The sequence below is a fragment of the Bufo gargarizans genome, chromosome 7 (assembly GCF_014858855.1).
Source record: "Bufo gargarizans isolate SCDJY-AF-19 chromosome 7, ASM1485885v1, whole genome shotgun sequence".
NCBI classification, from domain to species: Eukaryota; Metazoa; Chordata; class Amphibia; order Anura; family Bufonidae; genus Bufo; species Bufo gargarizans.
Genome location: NC_058086.1, coordinates 167,723,422 through 167,748,479, shown reverse-complemented (window position 1 = coordinate 167,748,479; position 25,058 = coordinate 167,723,422). Strand labels below are relative to the sequence as shown.

The 25,058-nt window shown below is 45.7% G+C and overlaps 1 protein-coding gene across 5 annotated transcripts in view; it reads right to left on the bottom strand.

The window, feature by feature from the left end:
* Positions 1-25,058, bottom strand: part of FGD5 (FYVE, RhoGEF and PH domain containing 5) — a 115,251-nt gene that overhangs the window by 44,161 nt on the left and 46,032 nt on the right. For all 5 annotated transcript variants that reach the window (XR_006390867.1, XM_044301214.1, XM_044301215.1 and 2 more), the window contains exons 4-7: positions 17,447-17,502; positions 16,971-17,001; positions 2,843-2,994; positions 1,964-2,120 (exon numbers count right to left, since the gene is read on the bottom strand). Coding sequence is in view for 4 of the 5 variants with exons in the window: in XM_044301214.1 (XP_044157149.1) it covers positions 1,964-2,120; positions 2,843-2,994; positions 16,971-17,001; positions 17,447-17,502 (396 nt within the window). In the remaining variant the exon portion in view is untranslated. The remainder of the gene's footprint in view (positions 1-1,963; positions 2,121-2,842; positions 2,995-16,970; positions 17,002-17,446; positions 17,503-25,058) is intronic.

Sequence of the window (25,058 nt, the reverse complement as noted above, 5' to 3'; positions counted from 1 at the left end):
TTACTATATAAATGATCTGTAAATCAGATGCACAGGAAAGCTAAGTGACAACCCCTTGGTGACCTGTCGGCTATTACCCAACTTTTCCAGAAGCAGATATGACAAGGGAGGGCTGAATGAAATCTGAAGAAGAACGAGATCAAGGTTTTACATTTACTGGAATACTCCGTTTGGGATCCATCTGCTTCACACTTTTTGAGGTTAGTTTCATGAAGCGATCTTGAAACAAGGGACAGCTACAGTCATGTGAAAAAATTAGGACACCCTTTGAAAGCATGTGGTTTTTTGTAACATTTTTAATAAAAGGTTATTTCATCTCCGTTTCAACAATACAGAGAGATTAAAGTAATCCAACTAAACAAAGAAAACTGAAGAAAAGTCTTTTCAAGATCTTCTGTAAATGTCATTCTACAAAAATGCCTATTCTAACTGAGGAAAAAGATAGGACACCCTCACATGTATTCCCTCTTAAATTGGCTCAGATCTCACACAGGTATATCACACCAGGTGCACATAATTAGTAGATCGTTACTCTGCATGTTGAATGAGGCTTGCCCTATTTAAACCTCAGACATTTAGTTTGGTGTGCTCCTGACTGTTGAAGTGAGAGTGAGCACCATGGTGAGAGCAAAAGAGCTGTCAGAGGACTTCAGAAAAAAGATTGTAGCAGCCTATGAGTCTGGGAAGGGATTTAAAAAGATCTCAAAAGATTTTGAAATCAGCCATTCCACTGTCCGGAAGATAGTCTACAAGTGGAGGGCTTTCAAAACAACTGCCAACATGCCCAGGACTGGTCGCCCCAGCAAGTTCACCCCAAGAGCAGACCGCAAGATGCTAAAAGAGGTCTCCAAAAACCCTAAAGTGTCATCTCGAGAACTACAGCAGGCTCTGGCTACTGTTGATGTAGAAGTACATGCCTCTACAATCAGAAAGAGACTGTACAAGTTTAACTTGCATGGGAGGTGTGCAAGGAGGAAACCTTTGCTTTCCAAGAGAAACATCGAGGCCAGACTGACATTTGCCAGAGATAAAGTTGACAAAGACCAGGACTTCTGGAATAATGTTCTTTGGACAGATGAGTCCAAAATTGAATTATTTGGACACAACAGCAGAGGACATGTTTGGCGTAAACCAAACACAGCATTCCAAGAAAAGAACCTCATACCAACTGTGAAGCATGGAGGTGGAAGTGTCATGGTTTGGGGCTGCTTTGCTGCAGCAGGACCTGGTCAGCTCACCATCATAGAATCCACGATGAATTCTACTGTGTATCAGAAGGTGCTTGAAGAACATGTGAGACCATCAGTTAGAAAATTAAAGCTGAAGCGGAACTGGACCATGCAACATGACAATGACCCAAAACATACTAGTAAATCAACCAAAGATTGGCTGAAAAAGAAGAAATGGAGAGTCCTGGAATGGCCAAGTCAAAGTCCAGATTTGAATCCCATTGAGATGCTGTGGGGTGACTTGAAAAGGGCTGTACGTGCAAGAAACCCCTCAAACATCTCACAGCTGAAAAAGTTCTGCATTGAGGAGTGGGGTAAAATTTCCTCAGACCGATGTCGAAGACTGGTAGATGGCTACAAGAACCGTCTCACTGCAGTTATTTCAGCCAAAGGAGGTAACACTCGCTATTAGGGGCAAGGGTGTCCTATCTTTTTCCTCAGTTAGAATAGGCATTTTTGTAGAATGACATTTACAGAAGATCTTGAAAAGACTTTTCTTCAGTTTTCTTTGTTTAGTCGGATTACTTTAATCTCTCTGTATTGTTGAAACGGAGATGAAATAACCTTTTATTAAAAATGTTACAAAAAACCACATGCTTTCAAAGGGTGTCCTAATTTTTTCACATGACTGTACATCCTACCAGGAGATAAACTGGGCCTTGTTCCCCATAATCACCAAGAATAACCAATCTCAGAGCAGATTTCATTTGATCAGCCCCTGGATGGTCACTCACCTCAAAGTCTCTGATGACGGCGGTGACCTGGGGGTTTTTGAGGCTACAATCTTCAAGGGCTGCTGTGGTCTTGTCAAATGCAACAATAAAGGCCGTATGGTGCTGGAATTTGGATTTCCGGCTTAAAAACACATCTGCAATTTTCTGGTTTTCCTCCCTTTGAATAAAGAAGTCCTATTTAATTATATCATAATGTAAACCCCAGTGTCTGTCTATATATATATATATATATATGAATTTGTATGGAATCATAATTAACAAATGGAACGGAGCAAAATAGATGCTGCATTTCATTACTGACTCAGAATTATATCCTGTATTATACTCCAGAGCTGCACTCACTATTCTGCTGGTGCAGTCACTGTGTACATACATTACTTATCCTGTACTGATCCTGAGTTACATCCTGTATTATACTCCAGAGCTGCACTCACTATTCTGCTGGTGCAGTCACTGTGTACATACATTACTTATCCTGTACTGATCCTGAGTTACATCCTGTATTATACTCCAGAGCTGCACTCACTATTCTGCTGGTGCAGTCACTGTGTACATACATTACTTATCCTGTACTGATCCTGAGTTACATCCTGTATTATACTCCAGAGCTGCACTCACTATTCTGCTGGTGCAGTCACTGTGCACATACATTACTTATCCTGTACTGATCCTGAGTTACATTCTGTATTATACTCCAGAGCTGCACTCACTATTCTGCTGGTGCAGTCACTGTGTACATACATTACTTATCCTGTACTGATCCTGAGTTACATCCTGTATTATACTCCAGAGCTGCACTCACTATTCTGCTGTGTACGTACATTACATTACTACGTTTCCTTCTCCCCCAGTATCAGAATAACTTGTCTTGGGTCTCACCAGTGCTTTATTCTTTCTTCCAGTTCCTCCAGAACCTCCTCATGTAATAGGTAGACATACTGCAGCTGGCTTAGTCCATGCCTTAGCCTTAGCTCTTCCTCCTCATCTTCCTCTTCACTGCCGAGCACCCTGAGCATTGATGTATGGAATTCCTGGAAGGAAATATAATAAGTTGTGGCTATGGAATACTCCTGCTGCATGTACCAACTAAGGGGGCATCATCTTTCCCCTGCCACCTGGTGCCATCTATAAAATGTAGATTCCAGGTATTTGCATAAATGGAAGAACCCTATTATATATGATCAGTTTTGCTGCCTTCACTAGCCGGAGTGATCCATCATTGTCCTGCAGCAGCAGAATCTACATCGTTTAAGGCAGCCATCCTCAAACTGCGGCCCTCCAGCTGTTGCAAAACTACAACTCCCAGCATGCCCGAACAGCCTACAGGTATCAGCCTACAGCAGGGTATTGTGGGAGTTGTAGTTTTGCAACAGCCGGAGGGCCGCAGGTTGAGGATGCCTGGTTTGGGGTCAGATTGTAGAGATGCCAAAGGTGGCAATTGTCCAAAGGCAACACCACCAAGGCGTCTTCACCTCTCAGATTTGAGTTTCTGTACTTAAATGAACACAGTCATAGAGCACTCAGGTTTACTGCTACAAAGGCCTCATGCACACGACAGTTTTTTTTCACGGTCCGCAAAAACGGGGTCCGTGGGTCCGTGATCCGTGACCGTTTTTTCGTCCGTGGGTCTTCCTTGATTTTTGGAGGATCCACGGACATGAAAAAAAAGTCGTTTTGGTGTCCGCCTGGCCGTGCGGAGCCAAACGGATCCGTCCTGAATTACAATGCAAGTCAATGGGGACGGATCCGTTTGATGTTGACACAATATGGTGCCATTTCAAACGGATCCGTCCCCATTGACTTTCAATGTAAAGTCTGGAGTTCTTTTATACCATCGGATTGGAGTTTTCTCCAATCCGATGGTATATTTTAACTTAAAGCGTCCCCATCACCATGGGAACGCCTCTATGTTAGAATATACTGTCGGATATGAGCTACTTCGTGAACCTCAGATCCGACAGTATATTCTAACACAGAGGCGTTCCCATGGTGATGGGGACGCTTCAGGTTAGAATACACTACAAACTTTGTACAAGACTGCCCCCTGCTGCCTGGCAGCACCCGATCTCTTACAGGGGGATATGATAGCACAATTAACCCCTTCAGGTGCGGCACCTAAAGGGGTTAATTGTGCTATCATATTCCCCTGTAAGAGATCAGGGCTGCCAGGCAGCAGGGGGCAGACCCCCCCCTCCCCAGTTTGAATATCGTTGGTGGCACAGTGTGCGCCCACCATCGCCCCCCCTCCCTCCCTCTATTGTAATAAATCGTTGGTGGCACAGTGTGCCCCCACCATCGCCCCCCCTCCCTCCCTCTATTGTATTAAATCGTTGGTGGCACAGTGTGCCAACCACCATCGGCCCCCCTCCCTCCCTGTATTGTATTAAATCGTTGGTGGCACAGTGTGCCAACCACCATCGCCCCCCCCTCCCTCTATAGCAGTAACATTGGTGGCAGTGTGCGGCCTCCCATTAACCCCCCCCCCCATCATTGGTGGCAGCGGTGTTCCGATCGGAGTCCCAGTTTAATCGCTGGGGCTCCGATCGGTAACCATGGCAACCGGGACGCTACTGCAGCCCTGGTTGCCATGGTTACTTAGCAATAGTACAACAGTAGAAGATTCATACTTACCTGCTTGCTGCTGCGATGTCTGTGACCGGCCGGGAGCTCCTCCTACTGGTAAGTGAAAGGTCTGTGCGGCGCATTGCTAAAGAACTGTCACTTACCAGTAGGAGGAGCTCCCGGCCGGACACAGACATCTGCAGTAGCTTCCTGGTTGCCATGGTTACCGATCGGAGCCCCAGCGATTAAACTGGGACTCCGATCGGAACTCCGCTGCCACCAATGATGGGGGGGGGGGGAATGGGAGACCGCACACTGCCACCAATGTTACTGCTATAGAGGGAGGGGGGGGGCGATGGTGGTTGGCACACTGTGCCACCAACGATTTAATACAATAGAGGGAGGGAGGGGGGGCGATGGTGGGCGCACACTGTGCCACCAACGATATTCAAACTGGGGAGGGGGGGGGGGTCTGCCCCCTGCTGCCTGGCAGCCCTGATCTCTTACAGGGGAATATGATAGTACAATTAACCCCTTTAGGTGCCGCACCTGAAGGGGTTAATTGTGCTATCATATCCCCCTGTAAGAGATCGGGTGCTGCCAGGCAGCAGGGGGCAGTCTTGTACAAAGTTTGCAGTGTATTCTAACTAGAAGCGTCCCCATCACCATGGGAACGCTTCTGTGTTAGAATATACTGTCGGAAATGAGTTTTCACGAAGTGAAAACTTAGATCAGAAAAAGCTTTTATGCAGACGGATCTTCGGATCCGTCTGTATGAAAGCAACCTACGGCCACGGATCACGGACACGGATGCCAATCTTGTGTGCATCCGTGTTCTTTCACGGACCCATTGACTTGAATGGGTCCGTGAACCGTTGTCCGTCAAAAAAATAGGACAGCTCATATTTTTTTGACGGACAGGATACACGGATCACGGCCTCGGCTGCAAAACGGTGCATTTTCCGATTTTTCCACGGACCCATTGAAAGTCAATGGGTCCGCGAAAAAAACGGAAAACGGCACAACGGCCACGGATGCACACAACGGTCGTGTGCATGAGGCCAAAGAGAAAGGGATAAGTGGCTGCCAGACACTACTGACGCCGCTTATGTTCCCTGGAAAAAATGGTGAAATCTGACATGCTTGTCACATGAGATTGTTGGTTCTGCTTACGGGTATCTAATTTGTATGGCCAGCTTAAAGGAACACTCCAGACAAAGCTGAAACCATGTGTTACACCTAGTGCAGGGCCTAAGAGGGCGGAGCATGACACAGGGATTCAAGGGTCAGCAGCCAGGTCAAACGCTGAGCTGTGCCATGCATTAGCGGACAATGCTGCGCAGGTTTGGGCCCCCACCTCGGTGGTGCTGTCGCCAATCTGCGTTACGCAGCGCAGTCTATATAAACCCCATCTCTGCTCTCCACTCTCGAGGTTCAGAGCAGGTTAAGAGATCAGTTCTAGCATCTAATTTGCTCAAGAAATCCATAAAGCATTAACTGGCAGAACACGAAACAGCTGACATGTTCCCCTCGAGACGCGCTGGGTGCAGAGCGCTTAAAGACGTTTTATCTGGATGGAAAAGCCTCATTTACAGGCAAATGTGTGAATATATCATAACGAAAGGAGCTGCTAATAACAGGACTCGGTCTCTGCGCCATCGCTCTAGAGAACACGTTATGGGAACAAATTCATCACAGCCGCACAGCCCCAATTCTTCTAGGAACTCTCATTTAAGGTGTACTTCCCCTTTAAAAAATCCTAACAGTTACACCAGAAGAAACATTGTAACACAACGTCTAATCACTGTATATGGCAACTATATAATATACACAATGGCAATTCTTTGCCATTTTGACAAGCGCTGCTTGCTGTCAATGAATTTGAACCTTTTTGTTTATATCCAGAGGATGACAATAGACCTAATACTTCTCACAGCTGAGAGTTTGTTACATTTATATCAAGTCTACACTTCGGCAGCACAAAACTCTCCCCTGTCTTGATGGTTTGTTACAATGTATCAGTTTAGAGTCCATACTGTGCAGCCTACAGCGATTGTCTCTAGAGTCTAGACAATGCAACTGAAACAAACCCTTAGCTGTGAGGAGCAAGATGCCTTTAGGTTCATATAAGGCATGCTGAGACCTGTAGTTCACCACGGTCCATAGCATCACTGATAACCTACGCCCACTAAAAATCTGCATTTCTTTACATGAGTAAGGCCTCATGCATACGACCGTTGTGTGCATCCGCGGCCGTTGTTCGGTTTTCAGTTTTTTTCGCGGACCCATTGACTGTCAATGGGTCTGTGGAAAAATCGGAATATGCACGGTTTGGCATCCGCATCCGTGATCCGTGTTTCCAGTCCGTGAAAAAAATAAGACCTGTCCTATTTTTTTCACGGACAATGGTTCACGGACCCATTCAAGTCAATGGCTCCGTGAAAAATCACGGATGCACACAAGATTGTCATCCGCGTCCGTGATCCGTTTTTTCCTATCATTTCAAAGGCAAACTTGACTTAGATTTTTTTTTCATTTTTCATGTCCGTGGATCCTCCAAAAATCAAGGAAGACCCACGGAAGAAAAAACAGACACGGATCACGGAACAACGGAAATCGTTTTTGCGGACCGCAAAAAAAAGCGTCCGTGTGCATGAGGCCTAAAGCTGCAAAGCATTAGATAACTACTCCATTACCAACAACAGCCCATTGTCCTAAGTGCAGATTCACAAAATCACCAGGACGGTCGGAAATGTCACGTGGCCGCCATGGCATTCAGGAAGCTGCCGTCTTTCCTGCTATACATTTCTTTCTGTGCTTTTAGTGGAATGTAAGGTGGAGGCTGGGAATCATGTAATTCTGACATTCACCGACCTTCACGCTGCCTTTACGCTTGGTTATTCCTGGAATATAGTGAGATTTGCGCAGGGATGAACTCTGACCCCCACCCAAAAAAATATATAAAGGCAAAGTGTCTTCTACTTTATTAATAAAGATACACAATATCTGTGGCTTTCAGGTCTAAGCTGCTGAGGATTCATGGTCTGGGGGTCAAGTGAGAATCTCTGCGTCTTAATCAATCAGCACCCGTAATTGTGCGATATTGTGAACAGAAGGGCAAAGGCCGAGTACTGTCGTATGGCGGTGAATGAGAAAAATATCATTAATATCCGTAACTGATCCTCACACCCATTTCCATTCAGCTCATGGCTTTTTCAGTGTTTTGCGGGCTGTTTTTAATGGATCCGTTTTTTGTTTCAGTAGTGTTTCCGGTTCCGTTCTGTTTTTCTGTATGGCATATACAGTATACAGTAATTACAAAGAAAAAATTGGGCCGGGCATAAAATTTCCAATAGATGGTTCCGCAAAAACTTAACTGATACGGAAGACATACGGAGTACATTCCCTATGTGTTCAGTTTTTTTTGCGGACCCATTGACTTGAATGGAGCCACGGAACGTGATCTGCGGGCAATAATAGGACATGTGCTTTCTTGGAACGGAAATACGGAGACGGAATGCACATGTAGACACTTTGGTTCAGTATAAGTAACGCATACTGAACGCAAAAAATGGCCAGTATACTGAACGCAAAAAACTTTTGTGTGCATGAGCCCTTCGTGTATACCGATGAGCAGGGGAGATTTGGCATTATAACCTTGTTTGCTAATAATGCAGTTTCTTTGAGTAGGTGAGTCCGGCACAGTCACCACCCAGTAACAGGATAAGACAGGTGTGCGCCGCCAATGAGGCGAGGTGAGGCAGCACCAGGAGGGACAAGAGAGGGGGGGGGGGGGGGGGATTTTCTGTTTCTGCGGTATAGTATTGGGAAGCAGAGTGGGCACAGTATGTGGTGGCGCATTACCCTGTATGTTTTGTAGCGCTGTATGTAATGTTTTCTAAGTAGGTCTTTAACAGTAGGGCTGGAGGGAAGGGGTTAGGTTAAGAAATTGGCATTGAGGGGTTGGGGCCTCAGGCAGCAGAAAGGCTAGGTGCACCCCTGGGCTGGGCCCCTCTGTCTCCAGTGGCCGATTATCAGCTTGTACAGTGTGTCTCGTCTGAGCAGTAACCCAGCTGTATTAGAGCCCTGAAGGTCAGATGTGAACTCTAAGGGGGCACTCCGCGGTTATGTAGACATGTCAGCAGATCACTTAAGGTGGATTTCTCCTTTAAGTGATTTAAGGCAGCAAAACGAGAAGAGTTAAATCAGCAGAAAAAAATTGGCCTGATGATAAAAGCAGCCAGGGGAATAATGAAAGCAGTTAGCGGAGCGGTTCCGGGAGCGTGAGGCGGATTTATGGGATCAGTTAACAGAACTCCTATTTTTAACGTATTTAATTATTTAATTGATCTGATTATATCCACACTGACAACGGTGAGCGGGAATACTAGGTATAGAATTCCAATAATTGCCCCGATGATTGCTCTCATGGCCATGACTAGAACATTATCTGGTGGAAGACCTTATGCAGACCTCTCTTAAAGGGGTATTCCCATCCTCAGTTTTCCTACTTACCTTCGTCCAGCGCGATGTTCACTTACTGGATTCGGCGGTGCTTGATTGACGTCTTCTCCCGGCCAGGCCGGGCTTGCGCAGAAGACTGAAGTTTTTCTCCCGGCCGGGCAATATCCTGAATGTGCACACCGCCGCGCATGCGCCATGGTGACTTATTCCTGGCCTGTATAGTACAGAGCCGGCGTGCGCGTTCGCGGCTCTGTACTATACTGGCCAGGAAGAAGTCATCATGGCGCATGCGCGGCGGCGTGCGTGTTCAGGACATTGCGCAGCACAGCCGAGAGAGAATCTTCAGTCTTCTGCACAAGTGTGGTCCAGCGGGATTTGACAGGAGAGGTGGCCGTAACCAGGGGAGACGAAAGACAACAATCGGGTAAGAGGGGACTTATTTTCTCAAAAGGGGTGGGAATTGGGTAATAAAATGTATTTAGAAAAATGATCACTGTCAAATCATTAAGAGATTTAACAGTGATCATTGTGATGGGAATGCCCCTTTAAGGTGATCCCTTTAAATCAACTCTTAAAGTAGAAGGATCCCTTTGGCACAAGACTCGCTCATCGGTCACCGAAACCCAGCGAGCTGATTGGATGATACCCTCACTGATCACCCAAAGCCGAATATAAAGCAAAATTACTTGTCCTGGACTTAAAGCTGTTGTCCAAGACTTGAAAAAGAGATCTACTTCCATAAACAGCCCCAAACCTGTCCACAGGTTGTGTGTGGTATTACAACTCAGCCCCATTCACTTCTGTGGAGCTGAGCAGTAATACCAGGCACAACCCATGGACAGGTGTGGATCTTGTTTTGGAATAAAGCGCTGTGGGGATTCGCTCTGGTAGTTAGGACTAGCGGATGCAGTACAGAGGCAAAATGCACAGTCCTTGAATCAAACAGCGGTGTTTATTCACACATTGGTGTATCACAAAACGCAGGAGGCTGGGTGTTTGTTCACACACAAGCAAAGTCCATAAACAATAAAAGTCAGCTTTTCTCCTGGGTGTTAATTCACACCCTGTTAGCCGTTCAGCCTCATCAAGTCCATAGGCGGCCTGTTCGCCTTTAGAGAGGCCTGAGTCCTCCAGCCCGGTTCAAACCTCAGATCCCAGCACAGCCCTCAGTTCACAGCACACAGACCCCTGAGCTCCACTGTCAGAGGGAGGTAAATCCACCACACCTGGCTGTTTTTTATGCCTGGCAAAACCCGGCCTGGAACATGTGGAGTAGTCACCCACCCAGCACTTAGACTACTCCCAGTAAGAGCCGTCCTGAATCAGCTATGACAGCTATTGATTACCAAAAATATAATGGATGAATATAAATTAGAATAAACACATTTATAAATAAACAGAAAATGTGTTTATTGTAATTTATTTCCCTTCATAATTTTTTTTTGTAATGTTAAAGGGGTTATCCCATCATAGACAATGGGGGCCTATCGCTAGGATCACGGGTCACAAGCAGAACGGAGCGGAGAAACTTGAGAAGGGTGCACTGCGCATGCGCAGCCGCCCTCCATTCATTTCTATGGAGCCGCCGAAAAAAATTCCGTCGGCCCCATAGAAATGAATGGGAGCGGTGGCCGCGCATGCGCGGTACGCTCCCATTCACTTCAATGGGAGAGGCGGGGAGCTGTGCCTGGTGGTGGACGGACCCCGGGAAACCCGGGGTCCTCCAGCCACAACTCTCCCCGGCTCTGTTCTCCTTGTAGGTACAGGTCCCAGCGGTGGGACCCGCACCTATCAGACAATGGGGGCATATCCTAGCTATATGCTCCCATTGTCTAAGATGGGATAACCCCTTTAATTATGATAATGCTGTTATCCCATACAGTGTACTGATATCTGGAGATATCGGAGATATCAGTACGTTATACATGGGAGGAATTCTCCTGAGGCTTTTAGTCACAGAAAATTGCATCATTGACTACAGGAAAGCCTGTGGCTCAACTGCTAAGGTTTCTGTCTATCATACAGCAGGTAATCTGGGAAAACTAGGAATAAAAGCACTTACATAAACAGATCTATCTGTCTGTCTGCCTATCTATCATTTTTCTATCTATCTATCTATCTATCTATCTTATGGCAGGCACATATCATCACAATATCAACAGGAATTGGTGCACTATGTATTCCACATTGTAACACTTAGGCCCCTTTCACACGGGCGAGATTTCCGTGCGGGTGCGATGCGTGAGTTGAACGCATTGCACCCGCACTGAATCCTGACCCATTCATTTCTATGGGGCTGTGCACATGAGCGGTGATTTTCACGCAACACTTATGCGTTGCGTGAAAATCGCAGCATGTTCTATATTCTGCGTTTTTCACGTAACGCAGGTCCCATAGAAATGAATGGGGTTGCGTGAAAATCGCAAGCATCCGCAAGCAAGTGCGGATGCGGTGCGATTTCCACGCATGGGTTCTAGGTGACAGTCTATTCACTGTATTATTTTCCCTTATAACATGGTTATAAGGGAAAATAATAGCATTCTGACTACAGAATGCTTAGTATAATAGTGCTGGGAGGATTAAAAAAAATAAAAAAGTTAACTCACCTTATCCCCATGATCGCCTAGTTCCCGGTCGGTCTCTTCTTTAGCTGTGACTAAAGGACCTGTGGTGATGTCAGATCACATGCTCCATCACCATGGTGATGGACCATGTGATTGGAGCATGTGATCTGACATCACCAAAGGTCATTCAGCCCAAGCCCACAGCTAAAGAAGAGACCGACCGGGAACTACACGATCATGGGGATAAGGTGAGTTAACGTTTTTATTATTTTTTTAACCCTTCCAGCGCTATTATACTAAGCATTCTGTATTCAGAATGCTATTATTTTCCCTTATAACCATGTTATAAGGGAAAATAATAGAATCTACAGAACATCAATCCCAAGCCCGAACTTCTTTGAAGAAGTTCGGGTTTGGGTACCAAACATGCGCGATTTTTCTCACGCGAGTGCAAAACGCATTACAATGTTTTGCACTCGCGCGGAAAAATCGCGGGTGTTTCCGCAACGCACCCGCACATTTTTCCGCAACGCCCGTGTGAAACCAGCCTTATAGATTAACCGTTATTAACCAGAAACCCAAAGTAAAATAATCCTAAATTCAAAGTAATCCTAAAGTATATAAAACCGGCGCGATGGTCAGCCATTGACACTTGGTCCACTACCTACTGAAGATAGTAATTTCTTTGAAGACAGGACTGAATTATTCCAGACATGGAAAAACATCTTACAGTTAAAGGGCCAGCGACAGGAAGCTGAATTATCAGGCCAGATACTGTTCATCCTGTGATTATCTAGGACAATGGACGTCCTGACCTCCCACACACAGCGTTCAAACCAACCCAGTCTCTGCAGCTTGTCTCACAATGGTAATGTGAAGGTGAAAAGTAGTGTTGCACTTATCAGCCCATCACACAGCACTAAAATGACTCTGACCGAAGTTCTAAATATAATAACTTATAACAAGGACTTACCCTTGTAAATTGCAAAATGATCTCCCCTCTACCTGGTTACCAATACATACAGTTTACACCAAGATTTAATTCCCAGTATTATACTCCAGAGCTGCACTCGCTATTCTGCTGGTGCAGTCACTGTGTACATACAATACATTAGTTATCCTGTACTGATCCTGAGTTACATCCTGTATTATACTCCAGAGCTGCACTCACTATTCTGCTGGTGCAGTCACTGTGTACATACATTACTTATCCTGTACTGATCCTGAGTTACATCCTGTACTATACTCCAGAGCTGCACTCACTATTCTGCTGGTGCAGTCACTGTGTACATACATTACTTATCCTGTACTGATCCTGAGTTACATCCTGTATTATACTCCAGAGCTGCACTCACTATTCTGCTGGTGGAGTCACTGTGTACATACATTACTTATCCTGTACTGATCCTGAGTTACATCCTGTACTATACTCCAGAGCTGCACTCACTATTCTGCTGGTGCAGTCACTGTGTACATACATTACTTATCCTGTACTGATCCTGAGTTACATCCTGTATTATACTCCAGAGCTGCACTCACTATTCTGCTGGTGCAGTCACTGTGTACATACATTACATTACTTATCCTGTACTGATCCTGAGTTACGTCCTGTATTATACTCCAGAGCTGCACTCACTATTCTGCTGATGGAGGCACTGTGTACGTACATTACTTATCCTGTACTGATCCCGAGTTACATCCTGTATTATATTCCAGAGCTGCACTCATTATTCTGCTAAGCTGTTGAGGCCACATAACACATTTTTACAACTACATTTGGCAGCCAGTAATAACACCCTGGACTAATGGGGGTTTGGACTGTGAGATATTTGAAGACTTGGGATTTCCAGGTACATAAAGCACTGGAGGAAGGTCTCGTGGGGTCAGCAGCAGATGAGACGGTGCCGAGACAGGACCCGCATGCATCTACCATAGACGTGACCTGACTGTCTGGAAGCATGCCAGCCCAGTGGCACCTCTGACTCCCACACTGTGCCATTCAGCTGAGACAACTGGCATTGTCCTGCTCACGCCTGGTGCCCATAGGAAGGACAGGGAGGGGATGTGGCATTAAACTTGGTACCAGCTGATGCCACATTCTGTGAACATTATTAGAATTTTTGTCACACCCATCCACTGAACGGCGACCCCAAAGCAGCTCACCCATAGGACACCCCTAATAATCCAGCATTTTACAGATTAAGGGATTTCTACCACTCTATGTGGTTTGCATTGCTCTTGATTTACATCATACTCAAGTCACATCCAAAGCTGCAATTCTGCTGTTAGGCCTGTGTCTGCTGGCTCAGGGCTCATGCAGGACATGCTCTGCTGTCACACCTCCTGGAAGATGTATTGTGTACTTGCCATACTGGTCAAAATCTACAGTTTTGGATGTGACAGGAGTATAAGAAATTATATGAAAGAAAAGAGAAGAAAGCCAATACCATTCCAGATGTTCAAAAATGGAGCAGCATTTGCAATCAACAGGAATTTTCTTCCCCATTTTTAAACTTTCTGCTTGCTGTCAGTGAACGAAACTGGCCCAGTACAGTCTATCCCTGCCCCACAGTATGTGTGACATGGCCTGTCACCATGACGACCCTTCATTCGTCACTGCTACATTAATGCCATCTTCATTACCATACGCAGCCTACGTTCCGCTATGTTGGGGTGTAATGACTGATTCTATTATGGAAACAAATAACTGGGCTCCGAGCGGAGGGGCGAGGGGGGCGAGAGGAGGTCAGGGGAAGCGACGCGTCCAAGCTGCTTGAAATTCCAAAGTAGACAGAGGAACTATTAGCCACATAAGCCCTCCATTGATCGTCTCCCAAATCCTTGCCCAGGACTTGTTCTGCCAGGATACAGGCCCAGACATCCAGCTCTGCAAATTATCATGGGACAGCTGGCACAGACCACAGAGCGGGAGGCAGTATTATAGTAGTTATATTCTTGTACATAGGAGCAGTGTTATAGTAGTTATATTCTTGTACATAGGAGGCAGTATTATAGCAGTTATATTCTTGTACATAGGAGGCAGTATTATAGTAGCTATATTCTTGTACATAGGAGCAGTGTTATAGTACTTATATTCTTGTACATAGGAGCAGTATTATAGTAGTTATATTCCTATACATAGGAGCAGTATTATAGTAGTTATATTATTGTACAGAGGAGCAGTATTATATTAGTTATATTCTTGTATATAGAAGGCAGTATTATAGTAGTTATATTCTTGTACATAGGAGGCAGTATTATAGTAGTTATATTCTTGTACATAGCAGGCAGTATTATAGTAGTTATAATCCTGTACATAGGAACAGTATTATAGTAGTTATATTCTTGTATATAGGAGGCAGTATTATAGCAGTTATATTCTTGTACATGGGAGCAGTATTATAGTAGTTATATTCTTGTACATAGGAGCAGTATTATAGTAGTTATATTCTTGTACATAGGAGGCAGTATTATAGTAGTTATATTTCTGTACATAGGAGCAGTATTATAGTAGTTATATTCTTGTACATAGGAGCAGTATAGTAGTTATATTCTTGTACATATGAGCAGTATTATAGTAGTTATATTCTTGTACATAGGAGCAGTATAGTAGTTATATTTCTGTACATAGGAGCAGTATTATAGTAGTTATATTCTTGTATATAGGAGCAGTATTATAGTAGTTATATTCTTGTACATAGGAGGCAGTATTATAGTAGTTATATTCTTGTACATAGGAGCAGTATTATAGTAGTTATATTCTTGTACATAGGAGCAGTATTATAGTAGTTATATTCTTGTACATAGGAGCAGTATTATAGTGGTTATATTCTTGTACATAGGAGCAGTATTATAGTAGTTATATTCTTGTACATAGGAGCAGTATAGTAGTTATATTCTTGTACATATGAGCAGTATTATAGTAGTTATATTCTTGTACATAGGAGGCAGTATTATAGTAGTTATATTCTTGTACATATGAGCAGTAATATAGTAGTTATATTCTTGTACATATGAGCAGTATTATAGTAGTTATATTCTTGTACATATGAGCAGTAATATAGTAGTTATATTCCTGTATATGGTAGGCAGTATTGTAGCACAGTTTGTCTCAGAGACCCTATTGTTCTTTAGATTCATTTGCAGGAATACAACGGTCACATTTTCTTCTCTCTACACCTACATTGATCTTCGTCTTCCCAGTCCTCAGGACATGTTTTACCCTCTGCTATATTGTCCCTATCTCTGTTATCTTTCCAATGTACAGCAGGGTCTCCTGAGGGCCCCTATCTGTGTCTCTTTGCCCGCTCGATGTGGACGTCCTTCGCTCATCTCTGTGATAAAGCCTTTTGATGATAACGGCTGCAATTTGCTGGACGTTTAATTATGTATGTGACGATGTGTTTAGCGCTCTCACTTTCAGGCACATTAAAGCTGTTGGTGAATGTGTTTTAACATTGATTATTTATGGCGCCATCTCCTGTGTGTTGTTATGGCCGTCACCACCAGGTCGTTGTATCACCTCTTCCCTTTATTTATATGGCAGCTACTAGGATACGTGGACATCCTGGGCCTCATTGCCCTCTGATGTCACAGACTATGGTATCCAGCGATGACAAGCTCCTTATTATATAATCTACAGGATGTACATGACGTCATATACAGGGCCCCAGTTGTCAATAGTGTCTCTCAGCCTTGTTGCCCACAGCAACCAATCAGAGCTCAGCTTTCATTTTTCCAGAGCAGTATAAGAAATGAAAGCTGAGCTGTGATTGGTTGCTAGGGGCAACGCAGTTTACCTGTTAATGTCCATTCACACAGCAGTTTCTTTGTATGCAGATTCCATGCAGTAAATCCGTTCCCACTGTTTGCTGGGCTCTGCCATTCTCACATTTGAAGTGATTTTCCATACTGTGCCAAAAAAGATAATGGGGTCATTTATCAAAAGTGGTGCAAAGGAAAACTGGCTTAGTTGCCCATAGCAACCAATCAGATTAATCATTTTATTTTCAAAAAGAGCTCTGAAATATGAAAGGTGTAATCTGATTGGCTGCTATGTTCACCACTCTTGGTAACTTTCCCTCCATGTTTTTTCTTGGTGTGTTTTCTGCGCAGTTTTGGCTGCGGGTGTCTGGTCGCAGATCAACCTCATTAAATCGGTCTAGAGCCGCCAGCGGATCCGATGCCTTCGAACTGCAAAACCCAAGGTTTTGTGTTGTGGGTTATGTGTGGTTTTTGGGGTGGAAATTCCCACCCGCTGTGTGAACGAGCCTCTAGTCAGTTTTGATGAATCTCGTAATGTATTATTCCTATAGCGAGATAGCTCCGCCCACCACAACTATGGAGCCACAGTGGAACGTAGCCATCATGGCTGACGCAGGTTGAGTAAAACCTCCTATAGCAGAAAATTCACTTACCGTGTACAGATGCCGCAACGTTTCCACATACCTGGAAGAAAGCACAAAAGGCGAATGTTATCCAATTCAATTGCCCAGAAAATCCGATCATATGCGGCGTACGAATCCAACAATTTAGGATTCCAGGAAATTCCTCTTTTTTTTTATATATTTTACACCCAGGTAGATGAGGATTAGGAAGAAAAACATGGAGCTTTGATTTCACACTGTAACCCCCAGCATGGTCTCAGGCATGCTGGGAGATGTAGTTACATGACAGCTGGAGAGCCATGGTTCAGCTGTGTTCATGCTTTGTAAGGCTCCTGGCGCATGCGCTGACTGTACCCTCAGGGCCCCATTGACCCCAGGGTCAAATGCTACAACAGGCGGTATACTAATAGCCGCCATATACGTGCACTGATGTGAACAGGGCCTTACTCGTTCTATAGGTTCCTGTACAGACTGTGCATGTCGGGGGTCATATCTCGTGTACTTACCCCCTCTCGGAGGTCACCAGCTCCTCCACGATGTTCAGAGCTCTTGTCGGCCCGTCCTGCGGAGTCAGAGAAGAGTCAGCATAATATTACCCACAATGGCGGGATACATCCATCACTTCTCAGCTTTCCCAGAATCCTGACATACACTTGACCATTACTGGGGGGTCAGGGCTGATGACGCGGCCGCGCTGTCTGCTGTATCCTCTGTTATCTGCTGCTACAGAGACCCCTGACTGACCCCCGTCCTGGTCATTAGCCGTTCGGCAGGGAGCCTCATGAGAAATGCTGGAAAGATACTGAACATCCGTAATCTCCAGGAACACTTCGGGGCGGGGGGTTCTTCTGGATAAAGCCTCATGCACATGACCGTATTTGTTGTCCGCATGTCTGCATTTTTTGTACACCATGCGCTTTCCGCATCTGTATGTCTGTCCCGTCGCTCCGCAAAGAAGATAGGAGATGTCCTATACTTGTCCGTATTGCAGAAAAGAATAGACGTTTCTACAATAGTGCGAGACGGTAAAGTCCAGTCCTGGTATCTGTGTTTTGCGGATCTGTGGTTTGAGGACCGCAAATTAGATACGGTTGTGTGCATGAGGCCTTATCAAGATTCAATTAATAAGAAATGATTTATAAAACTCAGGTAGTATCACTAATTAAAGGCTTAGATACAGCAGCTCAGCAGACCGTATCACATATAATCTAAATACACAGAAGATTGTATCACATATGATATGCTTAGATACAGGTGGTGAGTAGACAATATCACACATGCAAGGCTTAGATACACAGCTGCTCTGCAAATGGTATCACACATGATAGGGTTAAATATACACTAGTAGCTCAGCATACTGTATCATTCATTAAGGGCTTAGATACCCAACTCACCAGGCAGTATCACATACACTGCATCACTCTTTCGGCATACCTCCCTACTGTCCTGGATCCAGCAGGACAGTCCCACATTTCAGCGGCTGTCCCGCGGTCCCGGGAAGCTGAGGTATGAGCCGCTTTATGCTGTATCTGTGTCCTGAGGATGCCGTCAGCTTCACTCCCCGACCTGTGCACTCCCCGCAGCAGCCACAATGCAGTGACGTCATAGCGCCTGCAGTTGCGATGCGATGCAGCATTTGTGTGTGTGTGGGGGGGGGGGCACTAAGGGGATAGCAAACTGTAAGGGGACACTAAGGGGCAGCACAAATGTGGGGGGGGGGGAATAAGGGGGAACACAACTAAGGGGGGGCATTGAAGGGCAGCATGACTGTGAGGGGACACTAATGGGCAGCACAACTGTGAGGGGGCACTGAAGGGCAGCATGACTGTGAGGGGGCACTGAAGGGCAGCATGACTTTGAGGGGGCACTGAAGGGCAGCATGACTGTGAGGGGGCACTATGGGACATCACAGTTGTAAGGGAGCACTAAGGGGCAGCATTACTGTGAGAGGATACTAAGGGGCAGCACTTCTGTAAGGGGGGCACTATGGGAACGTCACTAATATGAAGGTGCACAAAGGGGGCAGCACTATTGTTAGGGGACACTAAGGGGGCAGTACTATTGTGAGGGGGCCCTGAGTACGTACCACTTTTGTGTGGGCGCACTAAGGGGTAAAAACTACTCGTCTTGTGTCACTAAAGAGACTGACGGGATTGGGTCTGCCTAGATAGTCATTGGGCAGAGTTTAGCGTGACTTAGTGCAAAAAAATAATTGTGTTCGTTTTATTGCTCCTTGGAATGAATAATGGCTAAAGCAGTATCACACATTATAGGCTTAGATACAGCAGCTCAGCTCATTGTATCACCCACTGAGGCTCCGTACAGTGGACAGGATCAGATATGATAGGCTTAGATACAGCAGTTCAGCACATTGTATCACCCACTGAGGCCCCGTACAGTGGACAGGATCAGATATGATAGGCTTAGATACAGCGGTTCAGCACATTGTATCACCCACTGAGGCCCCGTACAGTGGACATGATCAGATATGATAGGCTTAGATACAGCAGCTCAGCACATTGTATCACCCACCGAGGCCCCGTACAGTGGACAGGATCAGATATGATAGGCTTAGATACAGCAGCTCAGCACATTGTATCACCCACTGAGGCCCCGTACAGTGGACAGGATCAGATATGATAGACTTAGATACAGCAGTTCAGCGCATTGTATCACCCACTGAGGCCCCGTACAGTGGACAGGATCAGATATGATAGGCTTAGATACAGCAGCTCAGCACATTGTATCACCCACTGAGGCCCCGTACAGTGGACAGGATCAGATATGATAGGCTTAGATACAGCAGCTCAGAACATGGTAGCATTAGATACACTTTGATTCACCCGCTCAGCAGATAGTATCACACATGTATCACACTGTTCCTGGTAATCTTTTATATGAAGATCTTGAGATACAGGAATATGTTTTGTAAGGATTGAGAGCAGCCACATATAAAATCATTTCCCACATCAGTCCGGCCATGTCTGCCTCAGTATAGAAGTAACCTCATATACAGACGCCGCAGCGAGATTTATAGGTCGTCTCACGGAACAGCGTCCTTTATTGACCGAGTGACAGATTATATGAGTTTTATATGGACGGCAAATTTCATTTCTTCCCAGGAGACAAACAGTAAATCTAAGGGTTATGGTGAGGGAAGAGAGACAAAGTAATGTAATCACTGCAGGAAAAGAGCAAGAAAGATAGACACAGATATCATATAGATAGGCAGACAGAGAGACAGACAGATGGACGGACAGATAGATAGATAGATAGGAAAATAGATAGATATGAAGTAGATAGATAGGAGATAGATAAATAGATAGATAGATGAGAAAAAACAGCAGCATAGTCACTATGTGTCTGGTGCAGTCCCTCCAGGACCCTGCGCAGGTTCTAATAGCAAAAGATGAGGCAGCGCTCCGATGTACGGTGAATAAAGTGTTGGACCCGGTTTATTTCCTCAGCAGCGTTTAGGCCCAGCTCAATGAGGCCTTTGTGAAGTTCATTGAGCCTGGCTGAAACGTTGCTGGGGAAATAAACTGGGTCCAACACTCTATTCACCGTACATCGGAGCGCTGCCTCATCTTTTGCTATTAGATAGATTGATAGATAGAAGAGATAGATACAGGCCCGGACTGGCCCACAGGAGTACAGTTGAGGCCCCTAGTCTCCCACCCCCTGCACAAGGGGCACATAACACCGTAGACTTGCTGCACTACAGACATACATTCACCTAAAGAATTATTAGGAACACCTGTTCTTTTTCTCATTGATGCGATTATCTAGTCAACCAATCACATGGCAGTTGCTTCGATGCATGGAGGGTTGTGGTCCTGGTCAAGACAATCTCCTGAACTCCAAACTGAATGTCAGAATGGGGAAGAAAGGTGATTTAAGCAATTTTGAGCGTGGCCTGGTTGTTGGTGCCAGACGGGCCGGTCTGAGTATTTTACAATCTGCTCAGTTACTGGGATTTTCACGCACAACCATTTCTAGGGTTTACAAAGAATGGTGTGAAAAGGGAGAAACCTCCAGTATGCGGCCGTCCTGTGGGCGAAAATGCCTTGTTGATGCTGGAGGTCAGAGGAGAATGGGCGACTGATTCAAGCTGATAGAAGAGCAACGTTGACTGAAATAACCACTCGTTACACCCGAGGTCTGCAGCAAAGCATTTGTGAAGCCACAACACGCACAACCTTGAGGCGGATGGGCTACAACAGCAGAAGACCCCACCGGGTACCACTCATCTCCACTACAAATAGGAAAAAGAGGCTACAATTGGCACGAGCTCGCCCAAAATTGGACTGTTGAAGACTGGAACAATGTTGCCTGGTCTGAGGAGTCTCGATTTCTGTTGAGACATTCAAATGATAGAGTCCGAATTTGGCGTAAACAGAATGAGAACATGTATCCATCATCTCCCTGAGTCCAGCAGAGCGTCCGCTGGAGTGTCTCCTGCCTCCACCCGGCACAAGTGGTTTACAGTTTTTGGGGTACCTGCTGCACACAGTTTCCTGGCATATAGCAACTGACGGTAGCCATAGTTAGTATCCATGGGTTCCACCTGATGTGGACAGTCAGCTCTTACATGGCCCGGCTCCTGACACCACCAGCAGACTATCGGAGCCAGGTCCGTAGAGGGTACACCCCGGGTGGGTTTGTTTGGCACAAGTCGCCGGGTCTGGGATGGAGATTTACGGGGTTTGACTGCCCCCTCCCATAAGAACCCCCCGTAAGATTCTTAGTAGTCTCGTAGCGCTCCACCAGGTCCACCATTTCCAGGCCATGTCCAGGAGACACGTGGCCGATCCAGTGCTGGAGAGGGGGTGGCAGCGCCCTCCAGAACATATCAGCCAATAGTCTATCCAGCATAGCCGTGGGACTCAGCACATCAGGCTGTAGCCACTTTTGCAAGAGGTGGAATAAGTCATAATACTGGGGTCTCGCATGCTCCGCCGGCTTAAACCGGCACTGATGTACCCGCTGGGCCCGTACCAACACATTCACCCCTAGTCTTGCCAAAATCTAACCCTTTACTTTTTGGTAGCCGGCCGCTTGATCGTCTGGCAAGTCAAAATACACCCGCTGGGAATCGGATTCCAGGAACGGAGCGACGACCTCAGCCCACTGGTCTCGGGGTAGCTTCTCCCTGATAGCCACTTTCTCAAACGTCGCCAGGTAGGTTTCGATGTCGTCTGCGGGGGTCATCTTAGGAATCGCAGCACGGACTGCTTTCCGGGCATCGTGGACGTTCGGGGTTGCTCCTGCTGTCTGTAAAGCCATTACGTGTTGTAGCAGCAACTGGTTGGTCTCCTACTGCTGCTTATTAGCCTCGCCGCGTTGCTGCAGGTTTGTCTCTTGCTGCTGCAGATTAGACTCCGTGACGGCCTCCACAACAGCCTCCATTTTGTTGTGGAGCACTGGTTGTAATACAACTGGTTTAATGTACAACATGCAACCGTGCCTGAAAAATGCAGAACCCAAAAAGATCGGTGTTCTCGCCAGCCTCACGGCTCTTGCCCGCATCCTCCACCAATTGCGGGGATTCGCTCTGGTGGACAGGGTGTGCGGACGCAGTACAGAGGCAAATTACCAGTTCTTAAATCAAACTTCCGTGCTTATTCACACATAAAGCAAAAACAAACGTCACGTTGCAGTCTTGGTGTTAGTTCACACACAATGGAAAGTCCACATAGCAACAATCACCTTGTTGGCAGTCCTGCCTCCAACAGTCCATAGCAGGCTTTTAGGGGGTCCGTTTCCCTTACAGACGGGTCTCAGCCCTCCAGCACGGCACAAGCCTCAGATCCCAGCGCACAGACCTCCTGACCTCCACTGTCAGACTGAGGTAATCCTCCTCACCTGGCAGCGCTGGAACATGGGGAGTATTGAGTATTAAGGTGTCAAACAGCGACTGCTGCTGACACATAAAATATCGGCTCTTACTCCACCGAGGCCAGGACCCTCGGTGCCACGTACCCATCATCCACGATGATTCCTTGTACCTTCTTACAATAGATAGATATGAGATAGATAAATAGATAGATATTGGTAATCTCGCAATTATATGGGATTCCCCAGTACGTGTCATGTACACAGCAGGCTATGGGCAGACTGGCATGACGCAGAGGTTATAACGAGGGTGCACTGGGCACTCCGCACGTCCTCATATCCCCACTGCTTTTCGTGCCAAGTTCTTGGGGAGGCCCCACTTCCACTACCCGTATGCATATGAGATTATCCTTAGTGCCCGGCAGATGACGTGCCCCTCAGACCGGGCACTGCAGTCAGGAGTGGCCTTAATGGCATGTTGGGGAAGGAAATGCCCAGTGCTGCTGACAGTATCTAGAATTAACCCTTACAGCACCAGCCATTGGCTGCCAGCATCGCCCTGCTCCTTTTCTGAACAACACATCTCCAGTAAAAGTTGTCACCCAGCTTTCCTAGACCCCTGAATGGCAAACCTGCCCTGTTTTTCAATGAAAACTGCCGAGCTTCACCACATATTGTAAAATTGTAATTACAGGGCCCCGAGGAGGCAAAATCTTATACTGTAAACCCATCTCTTTGACCAATGCAGCTCTGCTCTACCTGACAAACCCTTTTTGCTACATTTTGCATATTAAGCTTTGTTATGTGTAGCAATTACAGCTCTACTACATCTGACTTTTTTATTTTCAGTTTTTTTAATTGAAACTTTTACAAATTTTCCAACAAAGTTGACACATCTGGCAAACACAGCCCTGCTACATCTGGCAAACACAGCTGTATGACATTTAGGCTACATGCACACGTTCAGGATTCATGTGCGGAGAATCCGCACTGAAATCCGCAGGTGTTCGCAGGCAAATCTGTGCGGTCAATCCGCATTAATTGATGCGGATTTGCATGCGGATCTGCGTGCAAATTTTGTGCGGATTCGGTGCGGATTTCACTAAGTGAATGAAGAAAATCCGGTCAGGAAAAAAATATTAATTGACATGTCGCAGATTTTAAAATCCGCACCGCAGGTCAAAATCCGCGCAGAAAAAATCTGCATCGTGTGCATTGAGAATTTCAAATTCTCATAGAATACAATGTACATGACCTACGGTGCGGATTTTCCGCATGCAAATCCGCATGCAATCCTGATCGTGTGCAGGGGGCCTTAAGATACTTGGTTTGGCCATAGGTGACAGCTGCTGCATCTGACACACTCAGCCCTGCTACATCTGTGTATACAGATGTATACAATGCATACAGTCATGTGAAAAAATTAGGACACCCTTTGAAAGCATGTGGTTTTTTGTAACATTTTTAATAAAAGGTTATTTCATCTCCGTTTCAACAATACAGAGAGATTAAAGTAATCCAACTAAACAAAGAAAACTGAAGAAAAGTCTTTTCAAGATCTTCTGTAAATGTCATTCTACAAAAATGCCTATTCTAACTGAGGAAAAAGATAGGACACCCTCACATGTATTCCCTCTTAAATTGGCTCAGATCTCACACAGGTATATCACACCAGGTGCACATAATTAGTAGATCGTTACTCTGCATGTTGAATGAGGCTTGCCCTATTTAAACCTCAGACATTTAGTTTGGTGTGCTCCTGACTGTTGAAGTGAGAGTGAGCACCATGGTGAGAGCAAAAGAGCTGTCAGAGGACTTCAGAAAAAAGATTGTAGCAGCCTATGAGTCTGGGAAGGGATTTAAAAAGATCTCAAAAGATTTTGAAATCAGCCATTCCACTGTCCGGAAGATAGTCTACAAGTGGAGGGCTTTCAAAACAACTGCCAACATGCCCAGGACTGGTCGCCCCAGCAAGTTCACCCCAAGAGCAGACCACAAGATGCTAAAAGAGGTCTCCAAAAACCCTAAAGTGTCATCTCGAGAACTACAGCAGGCTCTGGCTACTGTTGATGTAGAAGTACATGCCTCTACAATCAGAAAGAGACTGTACAAGTTTAACTTGCATGGGAGGTGTGCAAGGAGGAAACCTTTGCTTTCCAAGAGAAACATCGAGGCCAGACTGACATTTGCCAGAGATAAAGTTGACAAAGACCAGGACTTCTGGAATAATGTTCTTTTGACAGATGAGTCCAAAATTGAATTATTTGGACACAACAGCAGAGG